This window comes from Podarcis cretensis, assembly GCF_951804945.1.
Source record: "Podarcis cretensis genome assembly, chromosome: 13".
NCBI classification, from domain to species: Eukaryota; Metazoa; Chordata; class Lepidosauria; order Squamata; family Lacertidae; genus Podarcis; species Podarcis cretensis.
The window spans coordinates 12,333,260-12,352,659 of NC_137182.1; the positions used below are offsets into that span (position 1 = coordinate 12,333,260).

A 19,400-nucleotide genomic window follows, 5' to 3' on the forward strand; every position below is an offset into this window, starting at 1 on the left:
CCCGCTACGCTTCTTCCCGCCTTCACCTCCTCCTCACACCCTATGAATCCGGTATATAAATATATATATATTTTTCTTCCCTCGGCGACGCGCATGCGCCGAAACGGCAGGAAGCGCGCTTTCCGTACGGCAAGATGGCGCCGCCCTATGTTGTCGCCGGTATGGGGGCGGCCATGCGAGTGTGTGAGAGGCGGCGGCGGCGGCGGCGGCAGTAGTGCCGCTTGCCTCTGCGGTGTCCGTTGGTGACGGAGCACGATGATCCTCCTCCGCCGCCCGCGGGTCTCCCGGTGACGCTGGGCAGAGAGGAAGGATGGAGGCCGAGGCGGAGGCGGGCGGAGGCGGCGGCCGGAGCGGCGAAGGTTCCCTCAGCGGCGGCGGCGGCGGCGGCGCCCAGGCCCCGGCGGCGTCGGAGCGGGAGCGGCGGGTGCGCGCGCTGAGCGCCTACCTGAAGGGCCGCCTGGGGCCTTACGAGCCGGCGCTGAGCGCCCTGCAGGCCACGCTGGTCTGGGAGAGGCCGGCGAGGAGCGCGCTGGGCTGGGCCGGAGCTCACGCCGCCTTCGGGTGCGAGGGGCTGAGGGGGGTCAGGAAAGGGGGCCTCTCGGAGGGATGGAGGAGGCGAGGGGACGCGGGCGGTGTTCTAAATAAAAAATATGCCCTTTTCCCTTATGGGGTATCCAAGAGCCCATACAGAGTCCTTACATAGGTTCCCTATTGGTAGGAGAGAATAACAGAGGCCAGTCAGAGAATATTGAGAAGCAAAGCAGCTAGTTGTTGTTGTTGTTGTTTAGTCGTTTAGTCGTGTCCGACTCTTCGTGACCCCATGGACCAGAGAACGCCAGGCACTCCTGTCCTCCACTGCCCCCCGCAGCTTGGTCAGACTCATGCTGGTAACCTCGAAAACACTATCCAACCATCTCGTCCTCTGTCGCCCCCTTCTCCTTGTGCCCTCCATCTTTCCCAACATCAGGGTCTTCTCCAGGGAGTCTTCTCTTCTCATGAGGTGGCCAAAGTACTGGAGCCTCAGCTTCACAATCTGTCCTTCCAGTGAGCACTCAGGGCTGATTTCCTTCAGAATGGAGAGGTTTGATCTTCTTGCAGTCCATGGGACTCTCCAGAGTCTCCTCCAGCACCATAATTCAAAAGCATCAATTCTTCGGCGATCAGCCTTCTTTATGGTCCAGCTCTCACTTCCATACATCACTACTGGGAAAACCATAGCTTTAACTATACAGACCTTTGTTGGCAAGGTGATGTCTCTACTTCTCAAGATGCTGTCTAGGCCTGTCATTGCCCTTCTCCCAAGAAGCAGGCGTCTTTTAATTTCGTGGCTGCTGTCACCATCTGCAGTGATCATGGAGCCCAAGAAAGTAAAATCTCTCACTGCCTCCATTTCTTCCCCTTCTATTTGCCAGGAGGTGATGGGACCAGTAGCCATGATCTTCGTTTTTTTGATGTTGAGCTTCAGACCATATTTTGCACTCTCCTCTTTCACCCTCAATAAAAGGTTCTTTAATTCCTCCTCACTTTCTGCCATCAAGGTTGTGTCATCTGCATAGCTGAGGTTGTTGATATTTCTTCCGGCAATCTTAATTCCAGCTAGGGATTCATCCAGCCCAGCCTTTCGCATGATGAATTCTGCATATAAGTTAAATAAGCAGGGAGACAAAATGCAGCCTTGTCGTACTCCTTTCCCAATTTTGAACCAGTCAGTTGTTCCATATCCAGTTCTAACTGTAGCTTCTTGTCCCACATAGAGATTTCTCAGGAGACAGATGAGGTGATCAGGCACTCCCATTTCTTTAAGAACTTGCCATAGTTTGCCATGGTCGACACAGTCAAAGGCTTTTGCATAGTCAATGAAGCAGAAGTAAATGTCTTTCTGGAACTCTCTAGCTTTCTCCATAATCCAGCGCATGTTTGCAATTTGGTCTCTGGTTCCTCTGCCTCTTCTAAATCCAGCTTGCACTTCTGGGAGTTCTCGGTCCACATACTGCTTGAGCCTTCCTTGTAGAATTTTAAGCATAACCTTGCTAGCGTGAGAAATTAGTGCAATTGTGCGATAGTTGGAGCATTCTTTGGCACTGCCCTTCTTTGGGATTGGGATGTAGACTGATCTTCTCCAATCTTCTGGCCACTGCTGAGTTTTCCAAACTTGCTGGCATATTGAGTGTAGCACCTTAACAGCATCATCTTTTAAAATTTTAAATAGTTCAGCTGGCATACCATCACTTCCACTGGCCTTGTTATTTGCAGTGCTTTCTAAGGCCCATTCGACTTCACTCTCCAGGATGTCTGGCTCAAGGTCAGCAACCACACTACCTGGGGTATATGAGACATCCGTTTCTTTCTGGTATAATTCCTCTGTGTATTCTTGCCACCTCTTCTTGATGTCTTCTGCTTCTGTTAGGTCCTTTCCACTTTTGTCCTTTATTATGGAAATCTTTGTATGAAATGTTCCTTTCATATCTCCAATTTTCTTGAACAGATCTCTGGTTCTTCCCATTCTATTGCTTTCCTCTATTTCTTTGCATTGCTTGTTTAAGAAGGTCTTCTTGTCTCTCCTTGCTATTCTTTGGAAATCTGCATTCAATTTCCTGTATGTTTCACGATCTCCCTTGCATTTTGCTTGCCTTCTCTCCCCCGCTATTTGTAAGGCCTCATTGGACAGCCACTTTGCTTTCTTGCATTTCCTTTTCATTGGGATGGTTTTCGTTGCTGCTTCCTGTATAATGTTACGAGCCTCCATCCATAGTTCTTCAGGCACTCTGTCCACCAAATCTAAATCCTTAAACCTGTTCCTCACTTCCACTATGTATTCATAAGGGATTTGACTTAGCAGCTAGTAAGCTTGATCTTTATTGATCTGTTGCAACAGGGTGCTCCCCTCACACGCAGGAGAGGAGAAGGACCCCCAAAATTGCTGTGCAAGGGCTTATAAAGACTTTTGAAATTCCCATCCTCTAGATCAAGACCACCCCCAGAAACATTATGCATTCATCACAGAAGGGGTGTAACCTAAGACCACCCCTCAGATAAGGTGATCTAAAACAGAACATTTGCATGTTGTTTTCTCTTGTTGCTTTGTTTATTTCCTGTCTGGCAGGTTACTTGATTGGATTTCTTGGGGAGCCTGGCCATTCTTTTGTAGTGGTAAAATACTTATTTCCTGGGCCAGGTCACAGGCTCACACCTTATTCAAATTACAGATAGGTAGCCGTGTTGGTCTGCCATAGTCAAAACAAAAAAAAATTCCTTCCAGTAGCACCTTAAAGACCAACTAAGTTAGTTCTTGGTATGAGCTTTCGTGTGTATCTGAAGAAGTGTGCATGCACACGAAAGCTCATACCAAGAACTAACTTAGTTGGTCTTTAAGGTGCTACTGGAAGGAATTTTTTTTGTTTTGACCTTATTCAAACAGATATATCCTTGAGACAGGATTTGTGAGGAAAGAGACAATGGGGAGGCTTTTCCAGTTTAACCTTGCAGAGAAAGGTTTTGGTCAGTTTAGGAATCAAAATGCTTCCAGGTTGGTCTTCCTGTGTTGATCTATGTATGTGCGGTTATGAACATTGCCATATATCTAAGAACATAAAATTCCTATCACAGCGGGAAACGGGCTTGACGTGGGGTGAAGCTTTTCCTTCTCCTGCGCTGCTTCTGAGCACTACCTGAAGTAACATTATCCTGAGGGAATATCCTTTTCAGGGGTTTGCTTTTGTTTTGGCGGGGGGGGGGGTCGGGTAAAGTCATAGAATTGCAGGCTTGGGTTCTGAGGGTCATCTAGTCCCACCCCCCTACAATGCATGAATTCCCCCCCCCAAAAAAAATGGTGCTGGAACCCACGTTCCTGGCATTAACCCAGCCAGATGGCAAGGTATAAATAAATCATTATCATCATCAAGAGGCTCCTGCTTTTCAGACTGAGCTGTCCCAGGTTGTTGTTGTTTGTTTATTAGCACTACCTGAAGTACTAATTACAGATAGGTAGCCGTGTTGGTCTGCCATAGTCAAAACAAAATAAAAAAATTCCTTCCAGTAGCACCTTAAAGGCCAACTAAGCTAGTTCTTGGTATGAGCTTTCGTGTGCATGCACATGTGTATCTGAAGAAGTGTGCATGCACACGAAAGCTCATACCAAGAACTAACTTAAAGGTAAAAGGTAAAGGTACCCCTGCCCGTACGGGCCAGTCTTGACAGACTCTGGGGTTGTGCGCCCATCTCACTTAAGAGGCCAGGGGCCAGCACTGTCCGGAGACACTTCCGGGTCACGTGGCCAGCGTGACATCGCTGCTCTGGCGAGCCAGAGCCGCACACGGAAACGCCGTTTACCTTCCCGCTGGTAAGCGGTCCCTATTTATCTACTTGCGCCCGGAGGTGCTTTCGAACTGCTAGGTTGGCAGGCGCTGGGACCGAGCAGCGGGAGCGCACCCCGCCGCAGGGATTCGAACCACCGACCTTTCGATCGGCAAGTCCTAGGTGCTGAGGCTTTAACCCACAGCACCACCTGCGTCCCTAAGAACTAACTTAGTTGGTCTTTAAGGTGCTACTGGAAGGAATTTTTTTATTTTGTTTTGACTGAAGTACTAAGTTATCATTGAGTGGCGTGGAAGCAGACTTGAAGTACTCTTTTAGCCTCCTTTCACAAAGTTGGAAGGGACCCGGGGGGTCATCTAGTCCAACCCCCTGCAATGCATGAATATTTTGCCCGAGGTGGCGCTCAAACCCACGGCCCTGAGATTAGGGGGCTCATACTCTACCAACAGAGCTATCCCTGGTTGTTATTTATTATAATTACAATCATATGCTTATTTATACTGTACCCCCCCCCCACCTTTTCCCCCAGACTACAAGGGACTACCAGGTCTTACAACAGGTGGCTTAAACTCTCCCAACGAAATGAGTCTCTGAAGAGGAATATCCATTATGTTTTTATGAAGCATGGTGGTATTCTGATTAAAAGGATGGCTTATGTGGCAGCTTTGCTGAGCTCTTGTCAGGGAGCCTGGCCTAGAGGCTAGGAAGAAAGGGACTTGGTGGAGGCTGGTTCATCTGGGGAATGGGGCACTGTGCCACCAACCTCAGGCTGGCACCAGTCAGCTGCCACTACCACCCCATCACCCTTCTTACCGCCAATCCAGGGGTTGGCAGCTTCTTGAAGAATTTGTAGAAGTCACAGAATTGTAGGATTGAAATTGACCATTCCAGCCCCCTGCAGTGGTGTTCCCATGCAATGGAGGAATCTTTTGCCCAATGTGGGATTCGAATCCAAGATCCTGAGATCAAGAGTCTCATGCTCTAGCAACTGACCTGTTGTTGGGGCCCATATGCTATTGCCCCTGCTAATCCCTCCTGTTTGCATGCCTGTTGTCAGTTTTGAATAAAAAAAGCAAAAAGTAATGACCTGAGGAAGAGCTCCTCTCTCCACCCTCCATTGTGAAGATAATTCTGCTTGCTAGCTAGTTTGCATCTACAGTGGTGCCCCGCAAGACGAATGCCTCACAAGACGGAAAACTCGCTAGACGAAAGAGTTTTCCGTTTTGGAGGTGCTTCGCAAAACGAATTTCCTATGGGCTTGCTTCGCAAGACGAAAATGTCTTGCGAGTTCCTGCAGGTTTTTCCCCCCTTTCCCCCCCTTTTTCTAAACCGCTTATCCGATAAGTCGCTAAAAGCCGCTAAACCGCTAATAGCGCTAACCCACTAAGCCGTCAATGGGCATGCTTCGCAAGACGAAAAAAACGCTAGACGAAGAGACTCGCGGAACGGATTCTTTTCGTCTTACGAGGCACCACTGTAGTGTTTTGACATCAAGACAGCATATGGGATAAAAGTATTTATCGGAATAGAGCATTCCTTGTGTCCAGAAGTGAGATTTGAACTGATCTTATTTTTGCTTTACTTTTTTCCTAGCCAGAAAGTTCATGTATACTCTTAAAGGCTTAGACCCAAGGGAAAAGGTTGCCGGCAGAAGTCATTGCCTAGATCTGTTTTATAATGTGGGTTTGTTAGGCAGGTTGGAGCATGCTGAATTGACAGAGTTCAGTTGCTCTCTGTTATGAATCATGAGGGCTAGTGATGGGTGTGCTGGCCAATCCTGCACTTGCCATGGGAACACCTGGAGACTTGATGGAGCTGTTTGGATATTGGATGGAAAAGTTAGGATCTTAGGCTTTCCTAGTGCTTCACTCAGCATCGATGGGTGAAGCTGTGATCCCCTCCCTGAGGTTCAGGTACCCTTTATAGAATCCCCTTCAGTTTCTTAGACTGATTCTCAACCCAGCAGACCAAAGCTTTGTCCTTGACCAGCCAAAATCTACCTCTTATGTGGTCACTGCCTGTGCTTCCAGAAAGTGGTTCTGGAGATCCAGATTACAGACTTCTGATCCCCCGTTCTAGAGAGTAATGGCGTCTCATTGTGATGGACTGCTTCTCAGAGCACCAAGCTGCTATGGCTGCAGCAGTGCTTTTAAGGAAACAATAGGAAATGTGTAGTCCCCTGAACTTCCTTCATGTGAGCGTAAGCATGTACCTGCTGACCTGCTTCTGGAAATAAAATGTTCAGTTGCAATTAATAAAAACAGAGGATGAATGTGTTGGTTTCTGCTCTCTTCACTGTGCAGTGAAATGCTTGTCACAAGACAATGTTTACATTCCAGTCAGAGTTGCTGTTGGAGTTTCTCACGGGAAAGGAGACTGGATGTGACGTACACTGGTTTCCTGTTTTTCACTGTTCACACTGTGTTCTCTCCGTGCTTTAGAGGAGAGAGGATGCTTTCTCTGCTCCGGCAGAGGCAAGATGTTTTTCTGTAATCTACCAGCTTTGAAGTGTAAATAAAGTAATATAGAGTATGTGGCACGTACTCCTCATCATTCCGCTGTGCTTGGGACACTGCAAATTTAACAGAATGCAGGCAGTTACACACTGCACAAGTGACTGGGCAACCCTGGTCTACCCTGCTCTCAAAGGGAAATCCCCTGGTGCTTGATAATCTATTATTGATAACCTGTTGTTATTGGGTGAAGCCCTGGGAAGCTTCCCCATTCAGTATAACCGCAGGAAGATTGCTTTAAATGCACACACATTTCCTTTGGTTGTACTGTATTTATCAGCCAAATACCGTAGTTTTTGCTCTATAAGGCTCACTTTCCCCCTCCTAAATAGTAAGGGGAAATGTATGTGCGTCTTATGGAGCGAATGCAGGCTGCGCAGCTATCACAGAAGCCAGAACAGCAAGAGGGATTGCTGCTTTCACTGCGCAGCTGTTCTGGCTTCTGAGATTCAGAATATTTTTTTCTTGTTTTTCTCCTCCAAAAACTAGGTGCGTCTTGTAGAGCGAAAAATACGGTAATTTGTATTCTGGAAAACAGACCTGAAGTGTGTTAATTCCATAGGTAGGACACCAAAGAAAGATTGGCATTGTTCTTGATAGGAGCCTGAGGTCTTCTGTGTATCTTCTTGCTAAGTACTGGTGCGTAATTGGGTCTCATTGAAGAGCCCCTTATTACATGCCTCAGATTGATCATTTATATCATTAGTGCCACAGATGGCTTGTGACTTTCTCCCAAGGGCTGCTTCTCATTAAATGATTGAAAATAGCCATCTGTCTCTGATTCTGGTGGATGCAGCTCCTTCCCAACAATACTGATTATATTTGACTAATCGTTGCAGAGAAAGCACACAGCTCTTATTCAGTGAGGGAACAAGCAAGTCTTCAAATCTTCTGAAAAAAACAGAACCTCTGAGCTCACATGTCATTTTGTGTGTCACTGCTGAGTGGTTCTGCCTCTCACTGACTTAACAGGCTTCTTGGCATTCACTGAGTATCTCTCTTGCTACATTTAACAGACTGCAGCCATTCAACAAGGCTCGGCCTTAGCTTACCAGAGATATTAAGACTGTAAAACCCATAGTAATTTATGTCTATGTTGAAACATAATGACAAGGATCTTGTGTTGGCTGCTGAGTGTTTCAGTTTGAAAAAAAGTGTAATCAATCATTCTTTGTATGCATGGATACAAAGTTATTTACATGTTTACATTTATGGTAAAAGTAATTTTGACTATAGAAAGCTGTTTAACTCTTATTCACAGCTTAGCAACACTGCAGATTTTGCTTCTGGTTATAATTGAGTGGAAAGTGACCACTGACTTGAATACTTTCTAAATGCCTGATATGTTGATACTCATTTGTTTATAATGACTCTTAAGAGATAAATAAGAATAACATGAGAATATATATACACACACAGCCATCTTTCTGTAGTCCATAGGCAGTTTTAAGCTTTCTCCCGCTTTTCTGCAAACTCCTGACACTTGATGCCGAACAATTTTTCTCCCCTTGATCTTCGTCTCTTTAAACATTGTTCTGCCAGAAGGTACAAGCCATTGTAAACTGGTTCCTGTCCATAGCAGCCCATATGCTTAAGATTTCAATATAATGATAATAAATAAGCTGCAGCTGCCATAAATGTCAGTTTCCTTCTTGATTGACAGAGTGAATAGCTAAAATAATCAGTTTTCAGATCATTGATCAGAAACAGGATGATATCTGGTGGATGTCATAGAGGTCACACACACAAAATCCTCTCTCACACATTATTTAACCCTAATGGAAATGGAAATATACTCCAAAGAGCTGTTGTGATACCTTCCATTCCTTACCTGTTGTTTTCTAACCTCTTTTTGCCAATCATAAGGCAATAATTATTTATCTTGGGCTTCTCCTGCTCCATGGCCTAACATCAGCTCTTGCTTTTACGGTAATATTTCTAGAGGAAAATTGTGTACTGACTAGCTTTATTTTCCCTCAGGTTTTTTGCTCTGACGTCTCTTCATCTGATATTCTTGGTTGCTTTCACCCTGATACTAATAGTGTGTTTAGATCAGTGGAAGAATAAAATATGGCCTGAAATAAGAGGTATGTTTTTCCCCACTTGACCCTTGAATTCAGCTGTGGTCTCTTCCCCCACCCCCATTTCTGATCTCAAGAAATTGCAGGTCTCATTAATCAAAACAGTCATTGACAAAGATCTTATAAACTGGGTGCCTTCCTAGTTGAAATGAATGTTTAGGAGTTGATAGTGTTGAAAAGGCACCCTGGCGGGAGGGAAAAGAGCAATTCCACCATAATGAAACTGGTGGTTTGGAAAATTGGGATTTGTATTTCAGGTTGCTGCATTTTCACTACTTGTTCATGTGTAGGAACTTTGCTTTCCAAGTTCACTTACCCAGATCTCAGATCTGCTTTTGTTCTCTAGCTCCAGAAAAAGCCTTTGTTTATCAATGTTAAAGCATATTCCAAAGGGATATTTTTTCTTATTGGTTATAGAGACATACAGTCCAGGCTTTAGTTCATCATTAAATTGAGCATTGAGCTAACATCTTGGTGTATATCTTAAATTATATTTTAGTCTGAAAGCAGTCAATTCAATTCAACAAAACCATACTATAATTTCTTAGAGAGGTAACCATGGTAAAAAAATGTATTTGTTGACTATAGTAGTAGTTTATTATATAGAAAGCTGTATTCATGAAGGATGAAAGAATAAATTAAAGCAGTAGTTTTAAAGGCTTCATTGAAGACTGAAACCTGATGGTTTTTCTCTCTAATATGCTGGAGCTGAGGTAATATTTGATTAAAAAAAACTTGTTCCCAATTGAAAGCCTGCTTGCATTTTGAGAACTATCATCTTAGATAAGAACTAAAAGAGTTTTAGTTCAGGTTGCACATAATGCTAAGCATTATGTTTAGTTTAGTGCAATCATGGTTTAGTGCAAGGCCGCAGGTCCTTGGGAGAAGAGATGGTGGTTTCTTGTTCCTCCAGTCCTGCTGCTATGAGCTAAGCCATAGTTTGGCTTAGTATGTCATCCAAACCCAAGCTTGTGGTCTGTCTCCATCAGATAAACCACGAGCTGTAAAACAAGGGTAAACTTGAGTTACTTTTGTGTCAGACCACGAGCTTGATTTCAGATTACATGAATGACTGAAGAGCAAAGTGACCGTAATAACTTCTCTGGCAACCCACACATTTGCACTAAGCTATGGTCAGGTTTAGCATTACATGCTAACCAGATCATTGACTGCTAGCCCCCGCCCCGCCCCCCCCGCCCCCAAATCAGGCTGCTATAATAATAAGAGCATTACAAGAAGCTATCTTGAGGGGCAGTGTTTTAATTTTTAAAATACATTTTAAATATATTTGCAGATTTATAAACTGCTTCACAAACAACAACAAAATAGCAGTGTGCAATAAAATACAAAATGTTTGCATTTGTAAACGAAAGGCAACAAAACCATTTCTGCAATTGTACAATTGCATTTGTACAAAATTGCAAACATAATAAATAAAAAAGTTGAGTTTATAAAAGTGGGGGCACAGAATTGGATAAAATACTAAGTTCAGGATGTTTTCAGTTGCAGGCTGTCAGTGGGAAACAATTATGCATTATTCTCAAGTCATCTGTGTATTTTAATTATGCAGCAAAGAGTTTTCCCAGACATTTCCCTCACAACTAATCCTGATCTGTCTTTAATGTTTTAGTAGCAAGACCTGATGAATTAGACAATGAAAGGTATGAAAAATTAAATATCCTTTTCTTTGTAGTATGTCTCATGTTACATGTGCATGTGTGGCTTAGCTGTAATGCTTTTTGTTAATTTAAACCTTATTAGCAGTGAATGCCCTTCAGTGGCTGGCTGGATGGAAGGAAAGATCCCTTGTTCCTAAATATTGTTGCTTACCTACCTCTTCTCATAGTTTGTAACTAAGGCTGCGATCCCATGCTTGCTTGGGAGAAAGTCTACTGCTAGGTCCCAGAGTAAGGTTGCAATTCTGTGTCCTATTGCAGTGAATAGGACTTCATTCTTGAGTTGACATGTAGAGCATTGTGCTGTAAACCATTAACAGTGGTATCTTGGTTTGCATACGTCCTGGTTTGCATACGTTTTGGATTACAAACACGTCAAACCTGGAAGTGCGTGTCCCGGTTTGCAACCTTTTTCTGGATTACAACCCTTGTTTTTGTTGTTGTTGTTGTTCTTTTGGATTACAAAATAATAATAATTTGGAGGCCTCATTGGCAAAAGCGCGCCTTGGGTTACATACAACCTGTTTTGGTTTACAAACGGACCTCCAGCACAGATTATGGTTGTAAACCAAGGTACCACTGTATTAGGATTAGGTGGCAAGCTACATAAATCTGAGACCTTGAACTCTACATGCACTGGGTTCTTAGAATCCCCAGTTTTCCTGGGGAAATGGGTTGAAAAGCTGGGGAAATCCAACCCCTTCACTGCTCCTTAATCTCTTTGAGTGCACAGCCAAGGACATGGAGATTTAAGTACTTATTAACACCCTTTAAACAGCCTAATTGTGAATACATGTGAGTGGCTTGTCTGCCCTATAGAAGGTTGCCTCCAGTGACAAATTCTTCTGTACATATCCCATTGAAATGAATTGAGAAAATCTCATTTACTTCTGTGGGATATGTGTTTGGGCGTGCCGCTGGTTTACAAAGAGCTCAAATTAAGCAAGTGTGGGTGTGAAATTCAAACGCAGGGTCCGCCTCTTGCGTGTGAAACGTGAACCCTGAGCAGCTTTGATGAGGTGGAATGAGAGGAGGGCTATTTTAAAACTGCAGTAGGATTCATTTCTTGATTTTTTATTAGCAAAGTAAGATGTCGTTTTTGTTGTCCCTCCAGCTGGGGCTATGTCCACCCCCAACTGCTGAGTGTGCCTGAACTATGTCACTATTTGGCAGAAGGATGGGTCACAGGAGACAGCTTCATGAGGAACCTGCTGGGCTTCAAAAGGCAAAATCCGGGCAAGGTGAAAAGCAGTCCTCATTGATACTAGCCATCGGGGAATGGGTTGGAGGAGAAGGGGGAGCAAAGAACAAAGAAGAGCCGCAGTTTGAATTACTCTTTTATTTATGTAGAGGTATAATCCATCTAGGGACGCGGGTGGCGCTGTGGGTTAAACCACAGAGCCTAGGACTTGCCGATCAGAAGCTCGGCGGTTCGAATCCCCGTGACGGGGTGAGCTCCCGTTGCTTGGTCCCTGCTCCTGCCCACCTAGCAGTTCGAAAGCGTGTCAGAGTGCAAGTAGATAAATAGGTACCACTCTGGCGGGAAGGTAAACGGTGTTTCTGTGCGCTGCTCTGGTTCTCCAGAAGCGGCTTAGTCATGCTGGCCACATGACCTGGAAGCTGTACGCCGGCTCCCTCGGCCAACAAAGCAAGATGAACGCCGCAACCCCAGAGTCGGCCACGACTGGACCTAATGGTCAGGGCTCCCTTTACCCTTTACTTATAATCCGTCTGTAACTGTGTACACAAAGTGCTCTGTACAGGTGTGCTTTCATTACTAGGAAAGAAGCAAACTGGAGGGTTGAGAGGCAGGTACAAAGGGGAAGAGGAATGGGATGCCAAAATGGAAAATACCGCAGCCATCCTATTAGATGGAGCTTTCATCAGACTGGTCTTGCTTCCACCTACGTTCCAAAGTAGAAATGTTGCCCTGATTCTGTCAAAATCACTCCAGGGCTTGGTCCAAAGGCAGCTGTGGCTCATGAGGTTCCTCCCTCCCTCTCTCCTAATGCTTATGCAAGGCTTTTCAAGCAGAATTCCTCTGTTTTGGTCTCTGTTCCCAAGCAGTCAGCTTGCTGGCAGGAGCCAGTGTGTCTGTATGATCTTGAGCCATAGGAGCCACTTTGCTCACTTTTCTCAATTCGGTAGAGACTAACTTTGGGTTTTGTTTTCCAGTTCTGCCTTCTGGCTTGCGGTGTCCTCACATTTTTGGCTGTGTTGGGCCAGTACATTCCAGGTGTCTGTCTTGCCTATCTAACAAGTGAGTATCTGTGTGCTGGGCGGGGATTGGGCAACAGAGTGCCTTTCGCTTGAAAGTACAGAGCATTTGCAAACAAGGTTATTCTGAGCTGTTCCAACTCGGTTGCATTGCAAACTTGTGTGTACATAATGTTTAAATAGTCCATTAAGTGGTTTACGAAGAAAGAAGAAAGTACAAAGCAAACAATAAAACCACAAACATATCTATACGTTTAGATAAGATCTTTATGTATGATATAATACATGATATCTCTGTTCTATTATATTGTATCCCAAAATGACTTCTGAGAGTGTTTATTGAACACCAACCCTCTAATCATCCTCTTCCTGCAGTGGTTTCCATCCTTCTGTGGCCACTTGCTGTTCACCACCGGCTGGGTCACCGCCTGTACACCAAATTGGAGCCAGCTCTGCAGCGGCTGGACTTCAGTGTTCATGGCTACATGATGTCCAAACATAAGGAGAGGCAATGTAAGTCTTGTGTGGGGCTGGTACTAACTCACCCACTTCTTGTCTGCCACCTCTTTTTGTTGGTGATGTGAGGAACCTGAGAAGATCAGATGAAAACACTGAATGAATCAGTAGTTACCTAAGAAGGTTCCTCGCATCCATGACCACAGTTTGTGGGGGTTTGAGGGGGGAGGAAGAGAATGGGCATTTCCCACAACTGATGAGCAATTGAATGTCTGAATGCCCGGAATTGTTGCAGTCCTAATTAGGGCACGGTGGTCAGTTAGCATTTTAGCTCTTGGGGCGCCCCTCCTACCCTCTGCAGCCTCTGGTTTGCAATCCCAAAGTCTTCTCTCTGGATCACACCTGTTTCTTCTGCTTGGCTTCTTTATGGGCATGCAGAGTTGTTTCCTTCCCATTTATAACTGCTATTCTGTCCCCTGATTTCTCTGCAGTGCGACAAAAGATGCTGAGCCATCATGCTGCTAGCGCTGATGGGAGTGACAGTGAAGAAGAACTTGCTGCTTTCTGTCCCACGGTAAATAGGGCATGGATTTTGTTAAACAGTAAAGGTAAAGGTACCCCTGACCATTAGGTCCAGTCGCGGACGACTCTGGGGTTATGGCGCTCATCTTGCTTTATTGGCCAAGGGAGCCAGTGTACAGCTTCTGGGTCATGTGGCCAGCATGACTAAGCCGCTTCTGGCGAACCAGAGCAGCGCACGAAAACGCCGTTTACCTTCCCCCTGGAGTGGTACCTATTTATCTACTTGTACTTTGATGTGCTTTCGAACTGCTAGTTTGGCAGGAGCAGGGACTGAACAATGGGAGTTCACCCCGTTGCGGGGATTCGAACCGCCGACCTTCTGATCGGCAAGGTCTAGGCTCTGTGGTTTACACCACAGTGCCACCCGCCGCTAAGATAGGGTGCTGCTAAGAATGGGGTGGGGGAGGGTAAGCAACAAGGCGGCCTGTGAGTTTTTACTCATGGTCAAACTTGCCTGATTTCTGAGATAAAGCATCTCCTGCTGGCTCTATTCTTCATAACTTGAATATAAAATTGTTTTTTTATAGTGCCATTGGATTTCCCTCATTACAACTACATCTCATACTTTCAGAAGCAGATATAGGCGTTTTTAATTTTGTAAAGCAATTTTTGGGCAACACTTGGGTGGCTGTAAAATGAAGTAAAGACCTCCAGAATGGAAAAGAAGAACTGGAGGGCAGTGCCTGGCTTTCAAGTTCCTCATTTCCATTGCTGAGCGGAATGTCTCTGGGCCCATGTGGTGTTGAATAGCATTATGGAGGTATGTGTGCTCTCCAGTAACCCAAAGTTACCTTGCTGAGATCTTTTGTTTTATCATTTGCTTCTTTTCAAGTTGGACGATGCAATAGTTGCCAAAGAGCTGGCTATCTCTGATTCGGAGCACTCTGATGCAGAAGTATCCTATACCGAGAATGGAACATTTAATCTCTCACGAGGTCAAACCCCCTTGACAGAGGGATCTGAAGGTGAGGACAGCTCTTATCGAAATTATAAAGAACATAGTTGCTACCAAATAACATATTAATCGTACTGTTGCAGCTGTTGGTTGTCGGGATAAAAAAAGCAAGAAATCAGAATGTCGATAAAGTGAGAGCAGCCAGCCTTCCAACATGGAAAGTTTGCCTTGGTCCTGCTTTAAAAAGCTTGTAGTTTACATTGAATGAAGCAGACAAAGATTGGTGCAGGCAGAAGATGAGTACACTGGTCCACTGAGTGACAGAACCTGGAATTTTATTCTTTGAAATGGGAGCTTTCAGTCCTCAGCACCTTCAATTGAGGGCTTTCTGGTGTTAAGAGTTAGAAAGGCTTCTGCCTGTCGGATTGTTTTAAGACCCATTTGCCAATTAAGAATGCCAGAACCCAGATAGAGTTAGTTCTTGGTCCCTCAAATTCAATTCTGAGGTCTGCTGCAGTACAGAAGCTTTGTAAATTTTCTCTCTTCTGCAGAAGAGGCAGCTCAGTCAAGTATTTGGGAATAGGTCTCATAACTCTAATTTTTTACTCGCCCCCCAACATAGATCCCTGTGGGAAGACAATATAGTTTTAAAGAAATTATTGCCTGTTTTCCAATAAGAAGTTAGGCTACTTAGTGGTAGGCAAAGAAACCAAGTAATGACTTTTTGCCAAACTAATTCTCTCTCAATAGACTTTGATGGCCACAGCGACCCTGAGGAATCCTTTGCCCGAGATCTTCCAGATTTCCCTTCCATCAACCCTGAGGTGACAGGCATAGATGATGAAGATGATACCAGCATAGGCATACCAAGCCTTGCCTGTCGTGTACAAGGCCAGGAAGAGCTGCGACTTTCTCATGACCGGGAGGAAGTGACCTCAGATATCCTAGGTAACCTGCCATTAATGCACAACCTCACAGATGACTTGGCTGGCTTTGTAACCAGGGGAATGATCCAGCTCGCCTTGTCGGGAGCCTCCCAGTCTGGCTCCGTGCCTGGCAGCAGACGGCAGCAAAGTGCCAGGGCTTTCCTCCGGACCTCCAGCTCGGAGCTCGATACAGATGCTGAAGGAGATGACTTCGAACTGCTGGATCAGTCAGAGCTGAATCAGATGGATCCATCCAGTTCCCGCAGCCAATAAACAGTTGTCTTCCCTTCCCTGCTGTGGCTCTTCTGTCTCATGGAGCACAGATGGAGAGCCTTGTGCAGGAGTAGGATAATACCCCATTCTTTGATGTAAAGCCTGATTGGGCAGATTTGGAAGACAGTGTGAATTTTAGAACAAAACCCTTCTGGTGCAGAATCGGAAGATATTTGTTGCTGAACCTGCCATGCCCCTTCACCTTTCTAGCTTGCTGTGTGTTGCACTCTTTGTTCAAAGCCAAAATGTCCCGCTCCTGTGGTTCACGTTCCAAAACGGGCCTTGCAAGACAGATCTCAGCTCGTGTTTAATGCAACACAAGTCAGGCAACAGGAATTGGCTTTTATTCAAAAGCCCAGATAAAGAACAAGTTCTAAAATCTCTTGAGTGATGGAAGTGACTTGTGCCCAGCTGCTGATTGTAAGAAGGAAATCTTCAGATCCAATTGAGTGTACCTCTGTTATGTTTGTGTATGGGACCCTGACATCTGCAAGGTATTGGAAGCAGTCTCTATCTATCCCCAGTAAGCATTTGCACGTAGTGACCCCAAATCCTTATGTTTTGAACTTCTGGAGCTCTATTCTGGCTCTTCTCGCACATGATAATGGCAATAATATTTTGGTGGGTTGGACACTCATGCAAACAGTCACACACACACACACTTTACTATTAACTATTTCAGAGAAGTTCCCAGCACTAAAAATAATGCCCTCCACCCTGCACCATAAAGGTTTGGGCAGAAGCAACAAAAGATTTGGCTCCTAGTTACCCTCTGTCAGTCACCAACACCAGCACCTATGCGGGAACCATGAATATGCTTCCTCACTAAACAGTCTGCAGTCTGTAGTGGCAAAGGGTCTGTCAGTCTGGCGTGTCCATGCACTGGTCATTTGAGACCTGTTTCAGAATTCATGGATGCTTTATGCTCTCAGATGGCCCCCTCTTTTTGAAGAAAACAATATAGGTACTACAGAATTGTTTTTAGCCTAGGATCACAGATGAAAACGAGTAGCAAAGCCAGATTCCTAGGGCCTGCTCACCCACAACATGTGCAGTTTTGCAAGTAGAGCACTAAAGTGGGGATCATGGCTTCAGAATATTTCATTAGAAAAAGCCTCTGTTAATACAGAATGAGACTATACCATCATTTCTGTGGATCTCTGCAATCAGTATGGCGGCAGCATTGTTTTGGCTAAAGGTATTTGAAGACCAAATTTAGATTGGCTCGATGACTGATTTAGGGTACCAGATTCCCATATCTCGGTTGCACTGTGTGCATTGCTGTGAAGATGGTGCTGTGTTCCTCAAGAATAAACCATTTACAAATGGCATCTGTTTTGCTCATGTTTTGGTTTGGATTTTCACAGGACCCCTGATACCTGTTTCTCCTTGTTTCAGTAAAACCGGCACAAGTTGTTAACTATGCTGGTATGATTTTAACCAGTGTCTCAGACCTGCAAAGAACCTTCACTGAACATACTGTGTGGAGCTGTGTGCTGCAGCTAGTAAGTTGGTGATCTATATCTTCCCTTATAGAACACCACATCCAGACTTTTTGGGTTTGTATACAAAAAGATTGGAAGAGTGTACCTTAGAAATAATTATTCTTGGTGCAAAGCCATCCTGATAACCCTCTGTGGACTGAAGAGAGACTTGAATAAATGCTGTGCTTTTACTTTGAGTTTTATTTTAAAGGTTTCCAGCCTACTTTCACAACTTGTAAATCTGCTGAACTGAACCATCTTGAATACCTGCATATCCAATTAGCCTTCTAGGTTCCCATAGCTCCAGCTCAACTTGCATCCTATTTCAGGCTCTGTAGTTAGGCGTTTACATATTTTCCCCGACTTCGCATCTGAAGACCTCTGTGATACGCTGCCTATTGTTTTCTTGGCCAAGCAGTAATGTGATGTAGATGCTATATGCCTAAATAGCACATTCTTGCAGAAAAGACTCAAGAGGGTGGTGCTTTGTATATTTGAAACAGCTTGGTTTTGGTAGCATTTGTGTGGCAATATCATGGTGTTTAACTGCCTTTTTTAGTGTTTACAAATCAGCCAATATTGTGGAAGTTTATAGAGTAATTTGTCATCTTGCAGAAGTTTTTAAAATAAGATGCTGATAACTTTTGAGGTGGGAAACTGACGTTATTCCATTAGGTTTTGTGTTATGTGGATTAGAACAAGATTTTAGTGCAATCAAACAACCATACCTTACCCACTGTATCAGTAGTGGGATGATACTTTTTTTTGTTTTTATTGAGTGTTTCTTTCTGCCCTAACTGGTGCAAAATAAAGAATTTGAGACAAGCACGGTTTCTTTGTTTCTTCAGTGCTACACTTATAATACAGAGATACTTCAATGGGACATGGGCACACATGCAAGCCCTATCACTAGTGTCCCTAATGGACTCATTTTTAGATGTGCAAAACTCCCTGTGACTGAGAATCTGGCTTCAAAATGCTTAGAAACCCTTAGCGGACCTTGAAGCTACAAGTGCAAAGGCCAGAGAGAAGCCCAGGGACATTGCATGCGTCCCTGCCCCTATCTGAGTGCTAATGGCAGGCTTTCCTGGTTCAGATCAAGCAATAAGTATTACTGGGCCACTGACCTTGCCAGGACTAAAGACGGTTGGATTGGCTTCACTCAAGCCTCAGTTTGGAGTGATGCCAGGTAAGTATGATGAAAATTTGCACAGGTACATAATATCCAGCACAAAAAAGAACAGCAAGACCACCCCCTTCCTACATGATCATAGTACTTTTAAAGTGACCTGCATAGGTTTTGTTTTGTTCTGCCAACCCACACAAAACAGGTATATTTATTTATTTTAAAAGCCTTTCAAAACAACTTCATCTTTTTGAAATCTCTAAGCCGTCCATAAGACTATGAACAATATTAAAAACAATAGTCATTATAAACAAAAGTGCAGATGATGAATCAATAGAACGGTATGACAACATCAAAGTAAATAAAACAGATTCAGGGGATTCATACGCATTAATCAGGGCCCAATCTTATAGGTCAGGGAAAGGTTTAACAAAGCGCCGTCTGTGACAATTAAGGTGGCAGGTTTTGGAATAAGTCTTGGCCGCACTAGCATTCTGACTACCGCAAAGTGTACTGGTTAATAAAGGTTTTTAAAAAAACAAAAAACAACCCTTCAAATTCCTTTCTCCTCTCCTTACCGTCGATCAAATGGTTCCTTTTGTGCAAGTTAGAATAATATTCCCAATGCTGCCAGAATTTATTAAAGACTACAGGAATCAGTGCAGCCCAGCCTTGTACATCATTCTAAACTCCTTTTGAAATGGTAACATCAACTCCCTGAAGTTAGACAAGAGCCTGAACTTCCTTGTCTCCGTGGCTGCCCTTTCGCGAGGCCACCAGCTACATCTCCCCCGCAAAAACTGCGTTTCTCCTTGTTTACTCCCGCGAGCCCGGAAGCCAGACCGTGCTTATCCCTC

At 44.5% G+C, this 19,400-nt stretch overlaps 1 protein-coding gene across 2 annotated transcripts; it reads left to right on the forward strand.

Moving 5' to 3' along the window:
- The first annotated feature begins 106 nt into the window (after window positions 1-106).
- RETREG3 (reticulophagy regulator family member 3) lies at window positions 107-18,242 on the forward strand. 2 transcript variants are annotated; one of them, XM_079949783.1, is made up of 9 exons: window positions 107-561; window positions 8,808-8,914; window positions 10,539-10,569; window positions 11,699-11,825; window positions 12,760-12,844; window positions 13,177-13,314; window positions 13,749-13,831; window positions 14,672-14,804; window positions 15,485-18,242. In XM_079949783.1, exons 1-9 carry the CDS (start codon window positions 311-313, stop codon window positions 15,931-15,933), a joined length of 1,404 nt encoding a protein of 467 aa, XP_079805909.1. In that variant the 5' UTR covers window positions 107-310; the 3' UTR covers window positions 15,934-18,242. The 2 variants fall into 2 exon arrangements, with proteins under 2 accessions (XP_079805909.1, XP_079805910.1); XM_079949784.1 differs by having other exon boundaries at window positions 10,542-10,569.
- Window positions 18,243-19,400: the final 1,158 nt, after the last annotated feature.

Coding starts and splice junctions, on each gene's coding strand:
- RETREG3 (XM_079949783.1), top strand. CDS start 311: ATGGAGGCCGAGGCGGAGGCGGGCGGAGGCGGCGGCCGGAGCGGCGAA. Junction 11,826..12,759: donor AAAGGCAAAATCCGGGCAAG/GTGAAAAGCAGT, acceptor TTTGTTTTCCAG/TTCTGCCTTCTGGCTTGCGG. Junction 13,832..14,671: donor TTGCTGCTTTCTGTCCCACG/GTAAATAGGGCA, acceptor CTTCTTTTCAAG/TTGGACGATGCAATAGTTGC.